Below are 19,006 nucleotides of genomic sequence, written 5' to 3' on the forward strand. Positions count from 1 at the left end.
GAATCCTTCAAAGGTAGAAGTGTTTCCTTTCTTCACATACATATCCTATACATTGATTGTGAAACAGATTGTTGATAGTCATATACCCTGAAGGCCATAGTTCAAATTATCTTAATCCTCCAAGCTTAAATAGAGCAATAAACATTTGGTGTAAATAGTTTGAGAATAAATATAAGGTACAGAAAATAAAAATATCTCCAAAAATCATCCTCAACAAAAACTCAGTGCAGAGAAAGTAGAATTTGTAAAAGGGAAAGAACAATAGAAATTAAAAAACAAAAAATGCTGGAAATACTTAGCAGGTCAGGTAGCATCTGTGAGACAGAAACACTGTTAACATTTCAGTTCCAGTGAAAAGTCATAACCTTGTTTCTCTCTCCACAGGTGCTGCCTGACCTGTCAAGTATTTCCAGCATTTTCTGTTTTTATTTCAGATTTCCAGCATCCGCAGTATTTTGTTCTTCGATTAAAGAACAACAAAAGTAACATTGATTGTTCTCTTTAATAATGTGCATGTTGGAAAAATAAAGATAACATTTTTCTTTCTTCTTCCTGCCCAAGTTGGTACAGAGTATCATCCAGAGAGAACTATTATCAAAACAAAAGTGACTTACTGCATTCGTGCCCTGAAGGCTAGTTAATTGCAATTTAAATATGTATACATGAATACAATTTACTTAAAGACACATTTACATTACAACTGTAGCATTAATGCAAAGTGTTTCATTTTGCATCAGTATTGCAGTAAATAAAGCCTGAATCCAGGGTCAGCATCCTGCCTGACCTGCACACAAAATGAGGCTCACTGGAAGAGGAAATTACAATCCACTTCACTTTGGAGTCATTTTGGGCCTTTACACCAGATTTACATTTCACAAGTTTACAGCAAAGACCAATCCACTTCACACCGGAACTAAACCAGGCCCTAATTCTGCGAGACCCACCCTGGGGATGGAACTTTCACCTTCCTCTTTGTTTGCATCCCTGATTCTGGCTCATTTTCCAGTCATGGATGTTTAAGTTCTTATACTGGACGCTGTTACCATTTGCGATGTAACTGGACTGCTTGTCTTATCTGAGGAAGGGGAAAATCCAACCGAGGGACTGGACATGGAGATGTATTTAATTTATTATGAATATTGGACAAATTCTGCTTGGTGAATGGGCCAGACATGTGCTTGGGGATGTGCCTAGTCATATTCTTATAGTTGCTCCTGCAGGCAGCATGAAATGTCCCTACACATTGTGAGTTGGAGCATGGCCTTACTATGTTACCTGCCCAATTTGAATGCTATATAGAGGGGCCACCTTTTGTACTCTGGCATCCAGCATTCAGTTTTTGGTGGAGGGAACCTTAAATGTTTAATAACAGAGGGGTCGATGCAAGCTCTCTCAGAGCACAGGCCCCTGGAGCACCAGAGAAATTTTCTCTAAAAAATGTTTTAAAGTTCAAAAGGAAGTTGAATGACTGCCTTTATCCCTCTGTTGTGGTAGGTCCCCTTGAATCCTGTTCTGGTAACTCCTAGCCTCCAGACTCAAGACAGTCATGGTTGATGCATGAAAATACCTCTCAAGACAGAAAAATCAGATAATTGAAGGAAATAAGGCCACCAATCAGAAAAGCTAGACCAGGATTAAAATACAAAGTTATTTTTGATTTCCATAATTTCCCAGAAGTTTTTTAGACAGAAGAAATTCTGCTGCTTGGGATAATATTTGATTTCTACATCATTCTATCATCTGCTTTCATTGCATTGGATTAAAATGCTTGAAAATTAAGTCTAGAAATAATATGACTATCAGCAGGGTTGATAATAAGCAGCTGTTTTCCACTGATAACTGCCAAGGAAATGCTCACTTCGTAGTAAAAAAGCAAAGGAAATATGGATGGAAATCCAAAACCATGAATCTCTATCCCTTCGTACTGTTTGCAGTTTTCCAAGGTTTCCCCAGAGAAGTATTTGCACCCTGAACTGGTGCAAGAATGGAGCTTGCTTTACATTGGAGACACATCATGTTCATTTTCCTACAGATAAGGCCCCAATGCACGTTTACTCTGGTGAAGCTGGATTCAGAAATTGGTGTTCGGCCTTGTGCCTATGTCTGCTCAGATTGGGGCGTCCGAGTAGAGCAGGTAGCAAGGCCACAGAGGCTCTGAAAAAGCTTGACTTATTTTTTTCAGGTCCTCCATCGATTTTGGGACGTAGCTGATGCCATCTATGGCCTTCAGGTGCAGTTGGATTTCTGCCTCTGAATCTGGGCACCTATGGGTAATGATGAGCCTGTGGTGATGGCCTCAACCCAGCAATACAGGCGAATTTAGGTCATGCCAGATGCAGCTTTCTTCAGAAACTCTCTGGCTGACAAGCATTAGACAAAAAGCAGGGGGATGAGAAAAAATATTAGTCTTTTAATTATATAAGCCTACAATGTCATCCAATAGCCACATATGAAATTTTTCATGCCTACTTTTGCTTTTTAATTATTCTCATTGTTCCACTGTTTAAAATGTAAACTATGATAAGGTGTCAAACACTATCTATTAGAAATTTTACTTGTGTTACGCTAAACACTTTCTCTGTATATTGATCCTTTTGTTTTTCTTTAGGTAAAACAAGGCCAGAAACAATTAAGAAGTGCTGATCGAAAGTAAGGAAACTCCAAGTGACCATGCGTGATGTTGCTTACAACCTGCCATTTTTTTATGGCAGCATCTCCCGTTCTGAAGCTGATGAATACCTGAAGTTGGGAGGGTTGTCTAATGGTCTCTTCCTGTTGCGCCAATGTCTGCGTAACATCGGAGGTTATGTTTTATCAGTTGTCTATGATCTGACGCCCTATCATTATCCAATTGAACGTCAGCTAAATGGAACTTATGCCATTGCTGGTGGTAAGCCTCACTGTGGGCCTGAAGAGCTCTGTGAATATTACTCTCGAGATGCTGATGGACTTTGCTGTCTACTTCAGAAACCCTGCCTTCGACCATCTGGTGTTGAACCCAAGCCTGGAGTATTTGACAATATTAGGGAACACATGCTGCGAGAGTACGCTCGCCAGACATGGAACCTTGAGGTAATTATTAAAGTAAAACTTACGGATCAGTGCATAGCTTAATCAAGTCAATCCAGCCTCCTTTAGGATTGAACTGTTCTTAATTTCAGGATGTGATTCAGGTTAAAAGTGACCGGTGGCAGAAATATGTAATACATTAAATAAGTTAACTACTCTGAAAGTAAGCACCAAAAAAAATAAAATTAGTACATGAAAATTCACAAATTAATCAAAAGGACAATCAGATTCTGGTAGTGGACTTCAGCTAGGATTGATATGGGAAATGCTTCGTAAAACATTCATAGCATTTCTGAAATGTCCGAAAAATGGAATTTAAAAAAATTAGTGATAATTCAGTTTAGTTTAATCCCCAATTTTAACTGTGTGAGTACGCCAAGGAAGATGGTGGGGCTAGCTTTAAATTCACACAACTGCACAGTAGGATCACAATATCCCAGGACTGACTCCTGCCAGGAGGAATTGACATGTAGGTCAGTTGGCAGATGGGAGCTGGAAATCGCAGGGCAGAAGATGGTTGCTGGGGCCACAAAGAAATAGTCTCCAGTAGCCAGACAAGTGGATTCATAAGGGACAGGGTGAGGGTCCACAGTTGATTGTAGTTTAAGGGGGAGGGGATGCTTTTGCAAACAATTGCTGTCAGGAGAGTGGGGGGAGCCAGGGCAAGGGAGGGTCCAAACTTTCCTAGTGACGCCTGGAGGCTTGCCTGCTGTTCCTGGCAAAGAAGGGAACTGTAAAAAATTAAATTCACTTATCTTCTCAGCCTTCTTCTGGGCCTGCTCCTGCATGGCACAGGTTACCCTGGCGAGGCTAACATGGCTGCATGAGTTTTGCATTTCAGTGGGTCTCTTGTCTTCAAGGGCGAAGACCTTGTACACTGTCCAAAACTCGCCTGTAAACATGGTGAATAGTGCACAGTTCAAATGGATCTGGTGATACCACAATTTTCCAACTTTGACCCCCTGCACCCCTTGTTCCTCTCAGATAAGGGTTGTCAAAATCAGGCCTTTAGTGATTAGTACACCCCTAAAATTTATTAGCCATATTTCATAAACATTCATCTGCGGGTGGTTTATTTGCAATCATTATCTATTTTCTCAGTCTGTGCAAAGAACAATGTGAAATACCACAAACTAGTTTTCTCATGGTTTAATGTTAATTTGTAAGTAGTGCTGCCCAGTGTTTCATAGTGCTTAGCTTTTTGCATTAGTGTAACAACTGCAAACGTGTGTGGTGTCTTTCTGGTATCGTACGCTAACACACAGCCTTTTAAATCAAGGATCGAGGTGAAAAAGGGAGACGCCTCATGGTGAGGTGGGGTGAGAGGAGGAGAAGCTGATCTCTTTTCACCCCTCGTCGTAGCCTGAGTCCAGCAGTGCAGCTGTCACTCATTCAGTTTCATTCCAAGTGAAACTGGATGGCTTTCAGGAATCAGCTATTTGTTGTAGTTATTGAACAAATGCCAACCAGGAATCAGCACGTATTTTAAATGAGGAAGGGGGAGAAGCAGCTTGCTGGTATGAAGGAAAAATGAAAGATTTGCATTTGATAACCTGCAGACTTTCAAGAGCCGCAAGATAAGAACCACCTTTACAGACATATTTTTATTACTATTGCACACACTTTTGTGAGGAAATATATTTTAAAAGAATGTAAGGGCAAATAGTATAAAAGTATATATATGCAAGAATGTTGGCTAATGTATGTATTAACTCCAATAACCAGAAAGTACATACCACAGTTTCTAAATCTGAATTATTTGTTACATTTTACTTGCATTCAATATGTTAATATGCTTGCTTAAATTAAATTAACTTACAGTTATCAGGGATATTTAGAAAAAAAATTGTAACCACCTACTGAACCAATTTGAATCAGAGTACCCGTGTCCCAAGACAGTAGATTCTTAAACTCCTGCTTCATATTAAACTGTTTACTCCCTTTCCAGATAGAGGACACAAGTTGGAGGGTCAGCAGTGAGAGGGTGGGTTAGGGAGCCAGAGAGAATGGCGTTGAAGGTCACGCGGCCCTATGTAAAACCGGCGGGAAACTATGGCCAGGATTTCCCGGTCGGTGAGCAGGGGGCGGGGCCCGCTCGCTGACGCGTAAAATAACATGGGATGACATCGGCCGGAACTCCCGATGTCACCCCGCTCCATTTAAATCTTCAGGTAAGCGGGGGCTCAGCAAAATCAGCTGTGCGCCTGCTGACCTGTTAATGGCCAATTGAGGCCATTGACAGAGTCTTAAAGTAATTAATGGACCTGCCCATCCAACTTTAAGGTTGGCGGGCAGGCCAGGAGCCCTGGCGGGCATTAGAAAAAGCATGAAACCTCATCCACGGGTGGGATGAAGTTCCATGTAGGTTTTAAAAAATGTAATTAAACTGTATTTAAAAGTGATGGACATGTTCCAACTCTTGTGACAGTCACATGAGGGGACATGTCAGGGACATTTTTTTTTTCTATTTTTCAGATTTTTTACTGTAGAGCCGATCTCCCTGAGGCAGCACTTAGCCTCAGGGAGATGAGTGCGCTCTTTTGCGCGCATGCACACAAAAGAGCACACTCTCGGCACAGGTATTCCCCCCCCGCCTGCACAGGGATTGCATTGCCTTAATTGGCCCACCCACGTAAAATGGCGGTGCACCCCCATGGAGGCACACCTCCCCGCGCCCGCTCTTAAACTTCCCCCCTGACGGGGGGGAGAATTCTGCCCTATGAAAGAAATCTTGCAATGGGTGCTGGAATGATTCTTTGATCTTAACTCTCCTTCCTCCCTCCTTCCAGTGCTGCAGCCTGCCCTCTGGTTCTCTCCCTCTGTGAAGCTGGTTTTGGTGAGACTGCCCCCAGCTGTTTACCTCCCTCCAAGGCACTATTTAACAGCACAAGGAATGAGCCACATTCTAAATATCAAAGGGCTGTGGTTTGGCCACCTCTGATATAGTGCTTTTCATGACCACCAGACATCTCAAACACTTTATAGCCATTGAGTACCATCAGTAAACTCCCACAAGCAGCAATATGATCATGACCAGATAACCTGTATCTTGTGATGTTAATTGAAGCATTAATATTGACTAGGACACCAGGGATAACTCCCCTGTCACCAGGGATAACTCCCCTGCCTTTCGTCAAGATAGCAGCATGGGATCTTTTAGATCCACCCAAGAAAGCAGTTGGGCCTCAGTTTAACTCCTCATCTGAAAGACAAGACCTCTGACAGTGCAATGCTCTCTCAGTACTGCACTGGGGTGCCAGCCTCGATTTTTGAGCTCAGGTCCTGGAGCAGGACTTGAACTCAGAGCCTTGTTATTCAGAGGCGAGAGTGCTACCAACTGAGCCATGGCTGACACAAAATATTAAGTAAGGCTTTAGATGCCTGTAACAATGAAAATTTAGGCCCTGTAGCTATTGGCAGAAACAGAAGTCTTACAATGCCTCTCACAATGCAGCCCTGCTGCAGGGAAGAATACTGAAATGTACTTCCTTGACCTGGCATTTCACATTTCCTCCTTTGCCGAAAAGTCGGCTTTTAAAATTAAATTTAATTGGTCAAAGTAAAAATATGGTAATTTGAATCTTAATCAGAATATGGGTTCCAATGTGACACTGTGGAATATTAGCATGCATGTTCATCTGACATTCCTTTCTTTGCTATTTGTCCTGCTTAAAATGAAAGGATTAAAGTAACAGCAGAAGGAACTTCAGATAGATGTTAACACTTTTATAAATGAGTATGCCACATTACGATAATTATAGATTATTCCTGGCAAACTAGCAGAATATGTCTAGTGGTTGCTCAAAATAAATGTTGTGAGCCAATGAATCAGTACCTTGTGAAGGGTGCATACCTGAAAGGCTATAACCTGTCTTTCCCTTAATCCACTGTAGTGCATTTCCAGCATTTATATTTGTTATTTCAGATTTCCAGCACCTGCTGGTCTTGCTAATTGTGAACCATAGATGGGCAACATTTGAGCCTATTTTACATTAATGAAAGGTTTGTTGACATCAAATTCAAGTGCTTGATTGAGGGGGGTGCTTAAGATGGTGGATAATGTTGGGGAAAGCATTGATTGGGTGATAAAGCTGTTCAATATTATTGCTGAAAAAAGACACACGTCTGAGTTTTCCATCTTGCACTCATCAGAACACTCGCAAGAATACCAATATAAGGGTGAAAACAACAATTTATACTGTATGTGAAGAGAATGCTGATTGTCAGTCGCCATCAGTGGTGCATTCTCCTTGGCAATGTCACTTGCCAACCAATCAGCAGTCTCTTCACACAGGGCTGAATTTTGTCGTCGGCGAACAGGGGGTGGGGTCCGCTCTCCGACGCGTAAAATGACGTCGGGGGTTCACCCCATTTAAATTTTCAGGAGGGGGGGGCACAGCAAAATCAGCTGTGCGCCCGCCGACCTGTCAATAGCCAATTGAGGCCCTTGACAGGATCATTGAAACAATTAAAGGACCAGTCCTTCCAACATTAAGATTGGCGGGCAGGCCAGGAGCCTTGGCAGGCAATAGAAAAAACATGAAACCTCATCCACCAGCATTGTCACATAAGGGGGACATGTTAAGGATTTTTTTCTTTTTCTATTTTTAACATTTTTAAAAGTTTCAGCGATCTTCCTGAGGCAGCACTTTGCCTCAGGGAGATGTGCGCTCTTTCGTGCACATGTGCGAAAGAGCGCACTCTCGCTTTTGGGGAATCCCCCCCCCCTGCCCGCACAGGAAGCGCATAGCGCTTCCCGCCGGATGTCACTTTGGCCGGGCCTTAATTGGCCCGCCCATGTAAAATGGCGGCGGGGCCCGCTTCTCCAGCTGGAATTGGCTCTCCGCCCACCGGAGATTGGGTCGGGCCCGCCCACCCAGCAGGCAGAAAATTCTGTCCATACAGTATAAATTGTTGTTTTCCCCTTATATTGGTATTCTTGCAGGAGTCCTGATGGCGTGTAAGATGAAAAGCTTAGACATGTCCCTTTTTTCAGCAATACTCAAGTTCTGTACTACCAAATATATTCTATTAATATTTGTTCAATATTAATAGAATATTTGAATTGAGTTCCTCTAATGCTGACAGCAGTGGAATGGAACATTATGTATGCACAAGGTAAGACTGAATCTACATCAGAGACATTAGGGGAGATTTCAACTCATTGTTGTTTGCTTTTCTCATCTGAAAGACGAGCAGACAGCAGCTGAAAACCTCAGCCATTGCAATGGTATTCAAGGCTCACTTAATGTACCTTTAGATGCAGCCAATAATGAACATGCTCTTATTGTTGCAGGCCAGTATCTTCTTGTGCATCATTCACAGTAGCAGCCCCCATGCTTTTTTCCCTTTTTGATAAGAATTCACCCTGGCATTGAATTTGTTGACACTGCCCTGATAGAAAGAAATGAATTCAACTTGCTCATTTTAATTGACAGCTGAGGATTTTTTTAAAGAACACTTATAACTTTCTCTTGCTTTTCATTATGTGCTTACAAACTTACAAATTATCCCTGAGTACAGCAGCATTTTGTCGACTGACCTAGCCATTGAGATCCACCATGAGGATGATAGCACCTTATAATTATCTTACATTGGGGCGCCCCCTGGAGAATTATCCTTGCAACAATTTAGATGTAGAAAGAGGCCATTGTGACAGAAATGAAGCTTACTTGTCGAATCTTAGCTTTGTGATAGCTGCTTTAACAGTTATGTTGCTGCTCTCCGAAGCTTGAGGAAGGAGCCAAGCCACATTAAAATAAATACATACTGAATTATTTGCACAGCAAGTGTTAGGCTTGAAGGTATTTTTGAATCAGGGAATTATTTTTTTCAAATTTGACAGGGTCTAGAAATGGTTAAGGTTTATCTAAATGGGTTCAATAGTTTAAATCTTTAGGTTAAGTTCGGTAAGATGGAATCTTCAGACAATGAAATGTTAGACTGGAAAAATTTATTAATTTTGCTTCCAATTTCCACCCCTCCATCATTTTCACATAGTTCATCTCTGACACTTCCCTTCCCTTCCTTGACCTCTCTGTCTCAATTTCTGGTGATAGACTGTCCACCAATATTCATTACAAGCCTACCGGCTCCCACAGCTACCTTGACTACAGCTCCTCACACCCCGCTTCCTGTAAGGACTCCTTCCCATTTTCTCAGTTCCTTCACCGCATCTGCTCTGATGATGCCACTTTCAAAAATTGTTCCTCTGACATGTCTTCCTTCTTCCTTAACCAAGGTTTTCCACCCACGGTGGTTGACAGGGCCCTCAACCGTGTCTGTCCCATCTCCCATGCATCCGCCCTCACACCTTCCTCTCCCTCCCAGAACCATGATAGGGTCCCCCTTGTCCTCACTTATCACCCCACCAGCCTCCGCATTCAAAGGATCATCCTCTGCCATTTCCGCCAACTCCAGCATGATGCCACCACCAAACACATCTTCCCTTCACCCCCCTGGCGGCATTCCGCAGGGATTGTTCCCTCCGGGACACCCTGGTCCACTCCTCCATCACCCCCTACACCTCAACCCCCTCCCACGGCACCTTGCAATGCAACCGCAGAAGGTGCAACACCTGCCCCTTTACTTCCCCCCATCTCACCGTCCAAGGGCCCAAACACTCCTTTCAAGTGAAGCAGCATTTCACTTGCACTTCCCTCAATTTAGTCTACTGCATTCGCTGCTCCCAATGCGGTTTCCTCTACATTGGAGAGACCAAACGCAGACTGGGTGACCGCTTTGCGGAACACCTTCGGTCTGTTCGTAAGCATGACCCAGACCTCCCTGTCGCTTGCCGTTTCAACACTCCACCCTGCTCTCATGCCCACATGTCCGTCCTTGGCCTGCTGCAATGTTCCAGCGAAGCTCAACGCAAACTGGAGAAACAGCACCTCATCTTCCGACTAGACACTTTACAGCCATCCGGACTTAATATTGAGTTCAACAACTTTAGATCATGAACTCTCTCCTCCATCCCCACTCCCTTTCCGATCCCCCTTTTTCCAATAATTTATATAGATTTTTCTTTTCCCACCTATTTCCATTATTTTTAAATGTATTTCTATCCATTGTTTTATCTCTACCTTTTAGCCTATTTCGATCCCTTCCCCCCCACCCCACCCCCACTAGGACTATCTGTACCTTGCTTGTCCTGCTTTCTACCCTTAATGTCACATATTAGCACATTTCTTAGCTAATATCACCACTGTCAATACCTCTTTGTCCTTTTGTCTATGACATCTTTTGGCAATCTCCACCTATCACTGGCCCTCTATCCAGCTCTACCTGTCCACCCCCCCTTAAACCAGCTTACATTTCACCTCTCTTCTATTTTTCCTTAGTTCTGTTGAAGAGTCATACGGACTCAAAACATTAACTGTGTTCCTCTCCGCAGATGCTGTCAGACCAGCTGAGTTTTTCCTGGTATTTTTATAAATGTTAGACTAGTTAGCTCCAATAATGGGAAGAGGCTACATGAACAAAAGAATACTACATAGTGTGCTGATTGTGACCATTTACTGTTTTCATTTGATCTCGGCTATGTTTTTTAAACTTTGTTCTCAGCCTATGGGTGAGATGGGAAGCCTGCATTTGTTACCCATCCCTAGTTGTCCCTGACAGTGGCGGGTCCTGTCCATGAATTATTGCTGACCTGTGGAGATGGTATTAGGTAGGAAATTCCAGGATATCGACCAATAACAATTGTTACGGACAGAATATGTGTGTGCTCCCTTCCAGTCCGTAATCAGGATTTTTGTATGTAAGGTGTATGCATTTCCTTACCCTCAGAGTGATTTTTCCCAATTTAAAATAAATTCCAGCAGCAGGCTTTTTGGTGATTTTAAAAATAAAGAATGTTATTTATTATCACTCACTTTCTCCGGATGTTAAAATATAATGTCTCAGTCACTTGTCTCACTCACACTATCACACACACAAATATTAGATACAAATGAAGTTGAAACCATAATTTTTAAAAATGAATTTATAACTCAGTCTCTTTGTTGGTGCAGGTTTCTTAGTTAAGTTTGTACTTTAGCTGGAGTGAAGGCCTTTTAGAAACAAAGGATTCTCATGAAGCTGCAAAGTCTCTTGTAGGTAAATAGCCAGCAGATTGGTTCTCAGGTGGACCAGGAAGCTGGAACAAGTACAGTTCTTTGGCTGCAATAGAAGACTTTCAGCAATGATACTGCAGACACTTCTGAAATTTCGGATGTTTCTCAGCTAGATTTGTTTTGTTCAAGGCTTTTTAACTGCTGTCCCTGCAAGTTAGTTTCAGTCACATGACAGCAGGGTTAACACTTCTGGGGTCCTGACCACCACGATACAATGGTAGTTGACAATTGTCATTCACTCTTATACCTGCCCCAACTTGAGTTCAACTATTCTCTTTTGTTCAATATGGCCCTAGGGTCGAGATCCCATATTCCTCAAATGCTGGTTCATCTTTAAACAATGCAATGCGTAGCATAAGGAACATAGGACTTAGGAGCAGGAGTAGGCCATTTGACCCTTTGAACCTGCTCCACCATTCAATATGATGATGGATGACCTGATTGCAGTCTTAATTCCACTTTCCTGTCTGTGCCCCATAACCCTTGACTCCCTCATCTATCAAAATTCTGTCTAAGTCTGCCTTGAATAAGTTCAATGACGCAGCCCCCACTGCTCTCTGGGGAAGAGGGAACAAATCTCTTCTCATCCCAGTCTCAAAAGGGAGACTTCTTATTCTTAAACAGTGTTCACTAGTTCCAGTCTTCCCGACAAGTAGAAACATCTGTGCAGTATTCACCCTGTCAAGTCCCCTCAAGATCTTATATGCTTCAATAAGATCACCTCTCATTCTTCCGAACATCAATGGATAAAGGCTCAACTTGTTCAACCTTTCTTCATAGGATAAGCCCTTCATCCCAGGATTGAGTTGAGTGAACTTTCTCTGTATTGCTTTTCATGCCATTATGGGCTGTAACCCCCGACTAGTGTCAGAAAGCGCTGGCCCTCAGGAATTAGAAGGAATAAGTACCTATTTACCTGGTCTTGAAAATAACGTTGCCACTTCCATTTGCTGGAGCTGCTTGGGGCCTGCAATGAAAGACTCCTCGCAGGCCCCAGCGAAGTCTAGATCCAGCAGATTCAAGGAGGCTGCACCCCATTTTTTACGGCACTTGCTGTTGTAAAGCAGGTAAGTTGAAAGGGCCAGGGAAATTGACAGACCAGGGAAAAAGTAAGCATCTAAAGTAAGTGCATAACATTTGTGGGATGGGGTTATCTGGAGGATGGCCCGGTTGTGGGGGAGGGGGGGGGGGGGGGGTCAATTGGAGATCTGAGGTGGTGGGGGGTGTCAGCCGGAGGTCCCAGGGGGGCGTTGAGGGGGGTCAGTTGGAGGTCCGGGAGGGGATGGGTGGGTGCCGGTCAGAGGCCCCGGGAGGGTCAGAGGTCAGGGGGCTTCAGGGAGGGGGGTGGTCGGCGGTCAGGAGGTCGGAGGCCGGAGGTCGGGGTCAGAGGAAGGGGGCAGGTGGGGGTGGTCGGAAGTCGGAGTGCGGGTGGAGAGTGTTGGAGGTCGGGGGTTGAGGGTGTCGGCAGTCAGGGGGTAGGGGTTGGGGATGTCAGAGGTCAGGCGGGTGGGGAGTGTCAGACGTAGGGGGAGTGAGGGGTGTCGGAAGCCGGTGGGGTGGGGGTTGGGGGGTGTCAGTGTTTGGGGTGTGGGGGACTGGGGATGTTGGAGGTTAGGTGGTGGGTGTTGGAGGTCGGGGGAATGGGGGTTGGGAGGTGGCTGGGGTTGGGAGTGTCAGAGGTTGGGGAGTTGATGGTTGTCGGAGGTTGGGTGGGGTAGGGACTTTCAGAAGTTGGGTGTTGTGGGGTGGGGGTGTTGGAGGTTGGGTGGGGTGAGGGTTGTTGGAGGTCAGGGGGTTGGGTGTGTCGGGGATGGGGGTGTCAGAGGTTGGGGAGTGTCGGAGGTCAGAGGTTAGGGGGAGTCCTGTATGGGGGTGGGGTCGAGGGGGGTGATGGGGAGAGTCCATGGGGCCTGTTTGGGTCTTTACATTAGTTACTCAGAAGCTAGAAGAGGTTTTAATTCTTCTAACCTTTTCTGAGTAACTATTGGTATTATCCCGGCGGAACCCTCCGAAGTTAACGATTTAAACTGCATTTTCAAATGGTCCCCACTGCAGCTCAGTTGTTCAGAGGAAATGTGCATTTCTGGGCAATTGCTGTGCAAACTCTTAGCTGGGAATTTCCCAGAGGGATTCCCGAGTGCATCTTTGGGGTACCCCCCCAAACCCGTGCTGGGGAGCTTGGAAGTTACGGGCACCTTTTTTTCAAATAAGGAGAGCATCACTGTACACTGTATCCCAGATGTGGTCTCAATAATGCCCTGTACAGCTGCAGTAAAACCCCCCTACTTTTATATTCCTTCCCCTTGCAATAGATGCCAGCATTCCATTAGCCTTCCTAATCACTTGCTTACCTGCACACTAACTTTTTGTGATTCATGTGCCAGGTCATCCTTATCCCTCTTAGATTTGCAATCTCTTTCCGTTTAAATGGGATACTACTTTTCTATTCTTCCTGCCAAAGAGCACATGTTCACATTTTCCCACATTATACTCCACCTGCCAAATTTGTGCCTATTCATTTAACCTGCCTGTATCCCTTTGCTGAATGTATTATGATATGGCAGATGGTAATTGCCGGGCTGACCAAATCCCTAAAGGAAACTTGGCCAAGCTATCACAACGATTTGAAATTTATATTTTTATTACGAGAAGGTACTGAAATCAGAAGTAAAGATTCCATTGCCACTTTTGGAGATTTTAAATATTAAATTAAAACATTTATTAACAAAAGAAAAGAAAACTTAAACACACAAGGTTATAGTTACACAGTTAAATTTTGTCTTATAACATTTCCCAAAAGATTTCTACATAGCTAGACTCACAAATAAACACCCTTTCCCAGGCAACATTCCCTATAGATTCTTAATCTATAAAACTTCCAGTAATATTACCACAAGGCACCCACTGTTGCTATAAGGGAGGTATTTCACAAGCTTCTCTCTCCCTCTCACTCAACAATGGAAATCCAAGGCTTGTAACAAAACTTTGCTTTCTGGAACAACCATACACTTCTCTGGGGTGGCTAGAAGCTGCTTCCTTCACAGGAGTATGCTCGCACTGCACACTTCTTCAAGATCTCACATGGCCACCCACCATACAGCTTTCAATCTTTCCTTAAATACACTTTCCCCTTTCATCTTTAAACACATTGTTTTTAACTTTGTTTTGAAAGTTACCTTTCCCAGAATCTAAAAATCTTTCATGTTGTCTTTATGGCCGCCACTTTCGGGGAAAAATACACTTAATTGAATGGAGGTTTAAATGGCTCACCGCATCTGCCAGGGGAGACATGCAATGGCGGGGCCATAACAACCTGGACTTCATAACTTTGCTTTATTTATTTATGACTTTTTCTAGTTGTAAAACTCCCTTTTTCCTCTTCAAAATCCAATAGCCAAAAATTCACTCCTTATTTATCCTCTAATGCAAATTCCTATTCATGTTGTATTTACTTGTATCCCAGCTTAGCTTGTCCATTTCCACTTCAAAAATGCTTGCTTTACACCAAGCCCTTTGATGACTTAAACCTTGCAGTCTGACTGTCTTCAGTCTAATTAAATTAGTCACACACAGCCCCCACAAGCCTGCTTCACAGTATCCTACAGTGATATTGGAAAAATGATGTTCTCTTTACAACTGTCTACCTCCTCTTGACAATTTACTTTCCTACCTATCTTGGTGTCACCAGAAAATTTAGCTACCATGCTTTCGGTCCCTTCATCCAAATCATTGACGTAGATTCTACATAGTTGAGGCACCAGCATTGAGCCCTGTCGCACTTGTCATGATCACGTGAGGAGGGGTAAAAAATGACTCCCCTAATTTACCACTCCAGGTCCGGCTGTAACAGGGTTTATGAAGGATTTAGAAGGTTGAAGGAATTTTCTCAATATCTGTGTTTAACCATTTATGTACTGATTGCAAAGAAACAAGTCTGGCAGGCTTTCTTGGAAATTTTAAAACAAAAGTGCTTAGTTTTTATTGAGTTAAAAACCCACCCAGGTAAAGACAGCAAAATATTTAAAAAGATATACCCACGCTTCTCGAATTTTGATGAACCACATTCAAATGTACGCAAGCATGCAAAGTTTTACAAGTTATACTGGAGGTAGTTACTTTCTTAGCCGAATTAAAAGCCCAACACTAAAAGGTAAAAAGAGAGTTCACGGTTTATGAGTTCTTTGCTGTGACAGAGAGTTTTCCAGGCTCCTTTAAATTCCAGGAGTTGAGTTGAAGTCCATGGAACTGCAATTTCCGGATAATCCATAATCTGTTTTTTCCAGAAATTGATGAGTTTTGCTCCTGAGGGTCCTTTTGATGGGCATTCATTATCTCTGTGCTGGATTTTTAAAGCTGCAAGATATAGGGCTATAACCTGAGGAGTAAAAGAGAAGGGAACTCCTTTACTGCTCCATTTGCAGTTTCTCCAGACTACTCTTTTCTTCTGCGTTTAGTGGTTATATTAGAGATTTCAAAAATGATTACTAGTCACATGACCTTCTTTCCCCACAACGATTTTCAAAGTATCCTGCTATAACCTCCTTAATAATGATTCTAACAATTTCTCTAAGGCAGATGCTAGGCTGGCTGTAGTTTCCTGCTACCCCACCACCTTTTTCTAGCTTCCTATCTTTTTGAAATGTCAATACCCTTCAATATTCAGGATCCAGCCTTGGTCACCCTGCAACCATCTTTCTGTGATAGCTATCAGGTCATACATATTTATTTCTATCTGTGTTAACAATTCATCCATTTTATTATGAATGTTGTGCACATTCAGATACTGAGCATTTAACTCTGTCTTTTTGTCATTTTTACAATCCCTGCCCTTATCTGTTGGTGTACTCCTAAATTTGTACTCTCTGTCCTTTCCTGCCACATGCAAATCACTACCCTGCTCTAGTACCCCATTGTTGCCCTTTGATTTACTACATCTCCTCTCACCCAATCCCCTTCCCCACTATTTAGTCTAAAGCCCTTCCTACCACCCTAGCTATACGACTCAACAGAACACTAGTGCCAACACAGTTCAGATGAAGCGCATCTCACTGGTACAGCTCCTACTTTCCCCAGTGCTGATACTAGTGCCCCGTGAATTGAACCCCATTTATCCCACACCAATCTTTGAACCACCCATTCATCTCTCTAATCTTATTTACCCTATGCCAGTTTGCTTGTGGATCCAGTAAATTTTATTACCTTTGAGGTTCTGCTTTTTAATTTAGCCATTGGTTGCTCATAATCCCTAAGCAGAACCTCTTTCCTAGTCCTATCTATGTCATTGGTACCAATGTGGATCACGACAACTGGATTCTCGCCATCCCATGCAAGTTCCTCTTCAGCTCCAAGCAGATGACCCGAACCCTGGCACCGGGCAGGCAACACAGCTATCTAGACTCACATTCTCGGCTGCAGAGAAATGTGTCAATCTCCTTGACTGTACTGTCCCCAACTATCACTACATTCCTATTAACTCCCCCCACTTGACTGGCTCCCTGTACCATGGTGCCATGGTCAGTTCGGTCATCCACTCTGCAGCCCCCACTTTCAACTCCACAAGCTGCAAGAACCTTGAACCTACTAGACAATTGCAAGGATTGAGGCTTCTCCACTTCTACCTTCTCGATTCTCTTACCTGCCTCACTTGCGGTCATATCTTACTATCCCTGACCACTGACAAAATCAGAAGAGCTAAACCTAAGGGGTATGACTACTTCCTGGAATAAAATGCCCAGGTAACTTTCCCCCTCCCTGATACATTGCAGTGTCTGCAGCTTGGCCTCTAGCTCAATGAATCTGGTCCGAAGCTTCTCAAGACGCTGATATTTACTACAGACATGTTTTCCCTGGATCATACTGGCGTCCAGGAACTCCCACACTCTGCAGTCATAACACATTACCTGCTCTGCCATCTTTATTATGTGTTAAATTAATTAATTGATTATTTTCTTAATTAAATTCTAATTAATAAACCCTACTACTCTCAATGAGCTTTACTACTGCTAATAAACCTTACAATATTAATGAAACCTTACAATTACCAATAAATTGCATGAGTTTCGAAAGATAAATGAACAAAATACTCACCAACCACTTACCTGTTTCCCTCCTCCCTTACTCACCAAAATCCCAAGTTCACACTGTTACTAGCTGCACTCAGTGATCAGCTGCTGTCTTAGCGCTTGCTTACTTCACAGGTAGCTGCGAAATATCCCCATTCATGTCCTTGTTTAACTAAAGATTGGCAACAGAATTGAATTTTATCCACATAATGCCCATAGTCACATGTTAAATTGCAGCCATCTTAATAGGTTTTGTGGCCACCTTCGCAAAGTATGATCCATCTGTAATATCTTTATGCTTGTACTGAGCATAGCATAATAAAGAATTGGAAAAATATGTGGAAGTCAGAATGATGTGTGGCTTGAGGGGGTGGAGAGGGGAACTTAAGTGTGATGGTGTTCCTTGATATTGCTGCTGTTGTCCTGCTTAATGGCAGACGATGGAGGGATGGAAGGTACTGTTGAAGTAACCTTGGTGTGTTGCTGCATCATATATACTCCAGTCACTGTACACTAGTGATGGAAAGCATGAATATTGAGCCCAACAGCCTTGGTATCAATCATGTGAATTGTCCTGTCCCTGGATGGTGTGAACCATCGCCCCTTGATGTTCAATGGCATTACCATCATTGAAACCCCCACTATCAACATCCTGGGGGTTACCATTGACCAGAAACTGAACTGGACTAGCCATATAAATACTGTGGCTACAAGAGCTGGTCAGAGGCTAGGAATCCAGTGATGAGTAACTCACTTCTTGACCCCCCCAAAGTCTGTCCACCATCTACAAGGCGCAAGTCGGGAGTGCGATGGTACACTCTCCACTTGCCTGGATGAGTGCAGCCCCACAACACTCAAGAAGTTTGACACCATCCAGAACAAAGCAGCCTCCTTGATTGGCACCACATCCACAAACACTCATTCCCTCCACCACCGACGCACAGTAGCAGCAGTGTGTACCATCTACAAGATGCACTGCAGGAATGCACCAAGGCTCCTTCGACAGCACCTTACAAACCCACGACCACTACCATCTAGAAGGACAAGAGCAGCAGATAGATGGGAGCGCCACCACCTGGAAGTTCCCCTCCAAATCAGTCACCATCCTGACTTGGAAATATATCGCCGTTCCTTCCCTGTCGCTGGGTCAAAATCCTGGAACTCCCTTCCTAACAATACTGTGGGTGCACCTACACCACATGGACTGCAGCAGTTCAAGAAGGCAGCTCACCACCACCTTCTCAAGGGCAACTAGGGATGGGCAATAAATGCTGGCCCAGCCAGTGAAGCCCACATCCCATGAATTAATTTTTTAAAAATGTTGTAATTTTGTCCATCCAGGTGAATAGCATGTTTTTCATTTCACTACAAGTCGAGTATCCTTTATCTGAAACCCTTGGGACCGAATGCATTTTGGATTTCCAGATACCGCACATAAATTTACAATTACAATAGCCTAGGCTACCTATAATCTAAAGTTAATAAAATGACTAGAAAAGTAAGATGTATCACTTAATAGTAAATACAGGGCACCTGTAATAAATTTCTTTTTGACATGTTCACCACAAAAATCACAAGGTAAACAGTGCAAACAAACAACTAGACTTCCTGTGCTTAAGGTTGACGAGATTCAAAAAAAGGGCAGTTTTGGATGTGTACAGGTTTCAGATTCACTCATAATGGATACTCGACCTGCACTAACATGAGCTTTGTCGATAGCAAAGAGGAATCGGTAAGAGATCCATTGATCCCAGAGTA

The 19,006-nt window shown here is 43.3% G+C and overlaps 1 protein-coding gene across 1 annotated transcript in view; it reads left to right on the forward strand.

Annotated features, from left to right (window-relative positions):
• The window catches only part of zap70 (zeta chain of T cell receptor associated protein kinase 70), a 109,542-nt gene that overhangs the window by 37,927 nt on the left and 52,609 nt on the right, over window positions 1-19,006 (forward strand). The window contains exon 2 of the mRNA XM_078555846.1: window positions 2,609-3,072. Coding sequence (XP_078411972.1) covers window positions 2,671-3,072 — 402 coding nt within the window. The 5' untranslated portion in view covers window positions 2,609-2,670. The remainder of the gene's footprint in view (window positions 1-2,608; window positions 3,073-19,006) is intronic.

Source organism: Cetorhinus maximus, chromosome 13 (genome assembly GCF_964194155.1).
Source record: "Cetorhinus maximus chromosome 13, sCetMax3.hap1.1, whole genome shotgun sequence".
In the NCBI taxonomy this organism is placed as follows: Eukaryota; Metazoa; Chordata; class Chondrichthyes; order Lamniformes; family Cetorhinidae; genus Cetorhinus; species Cetorhinus maximus.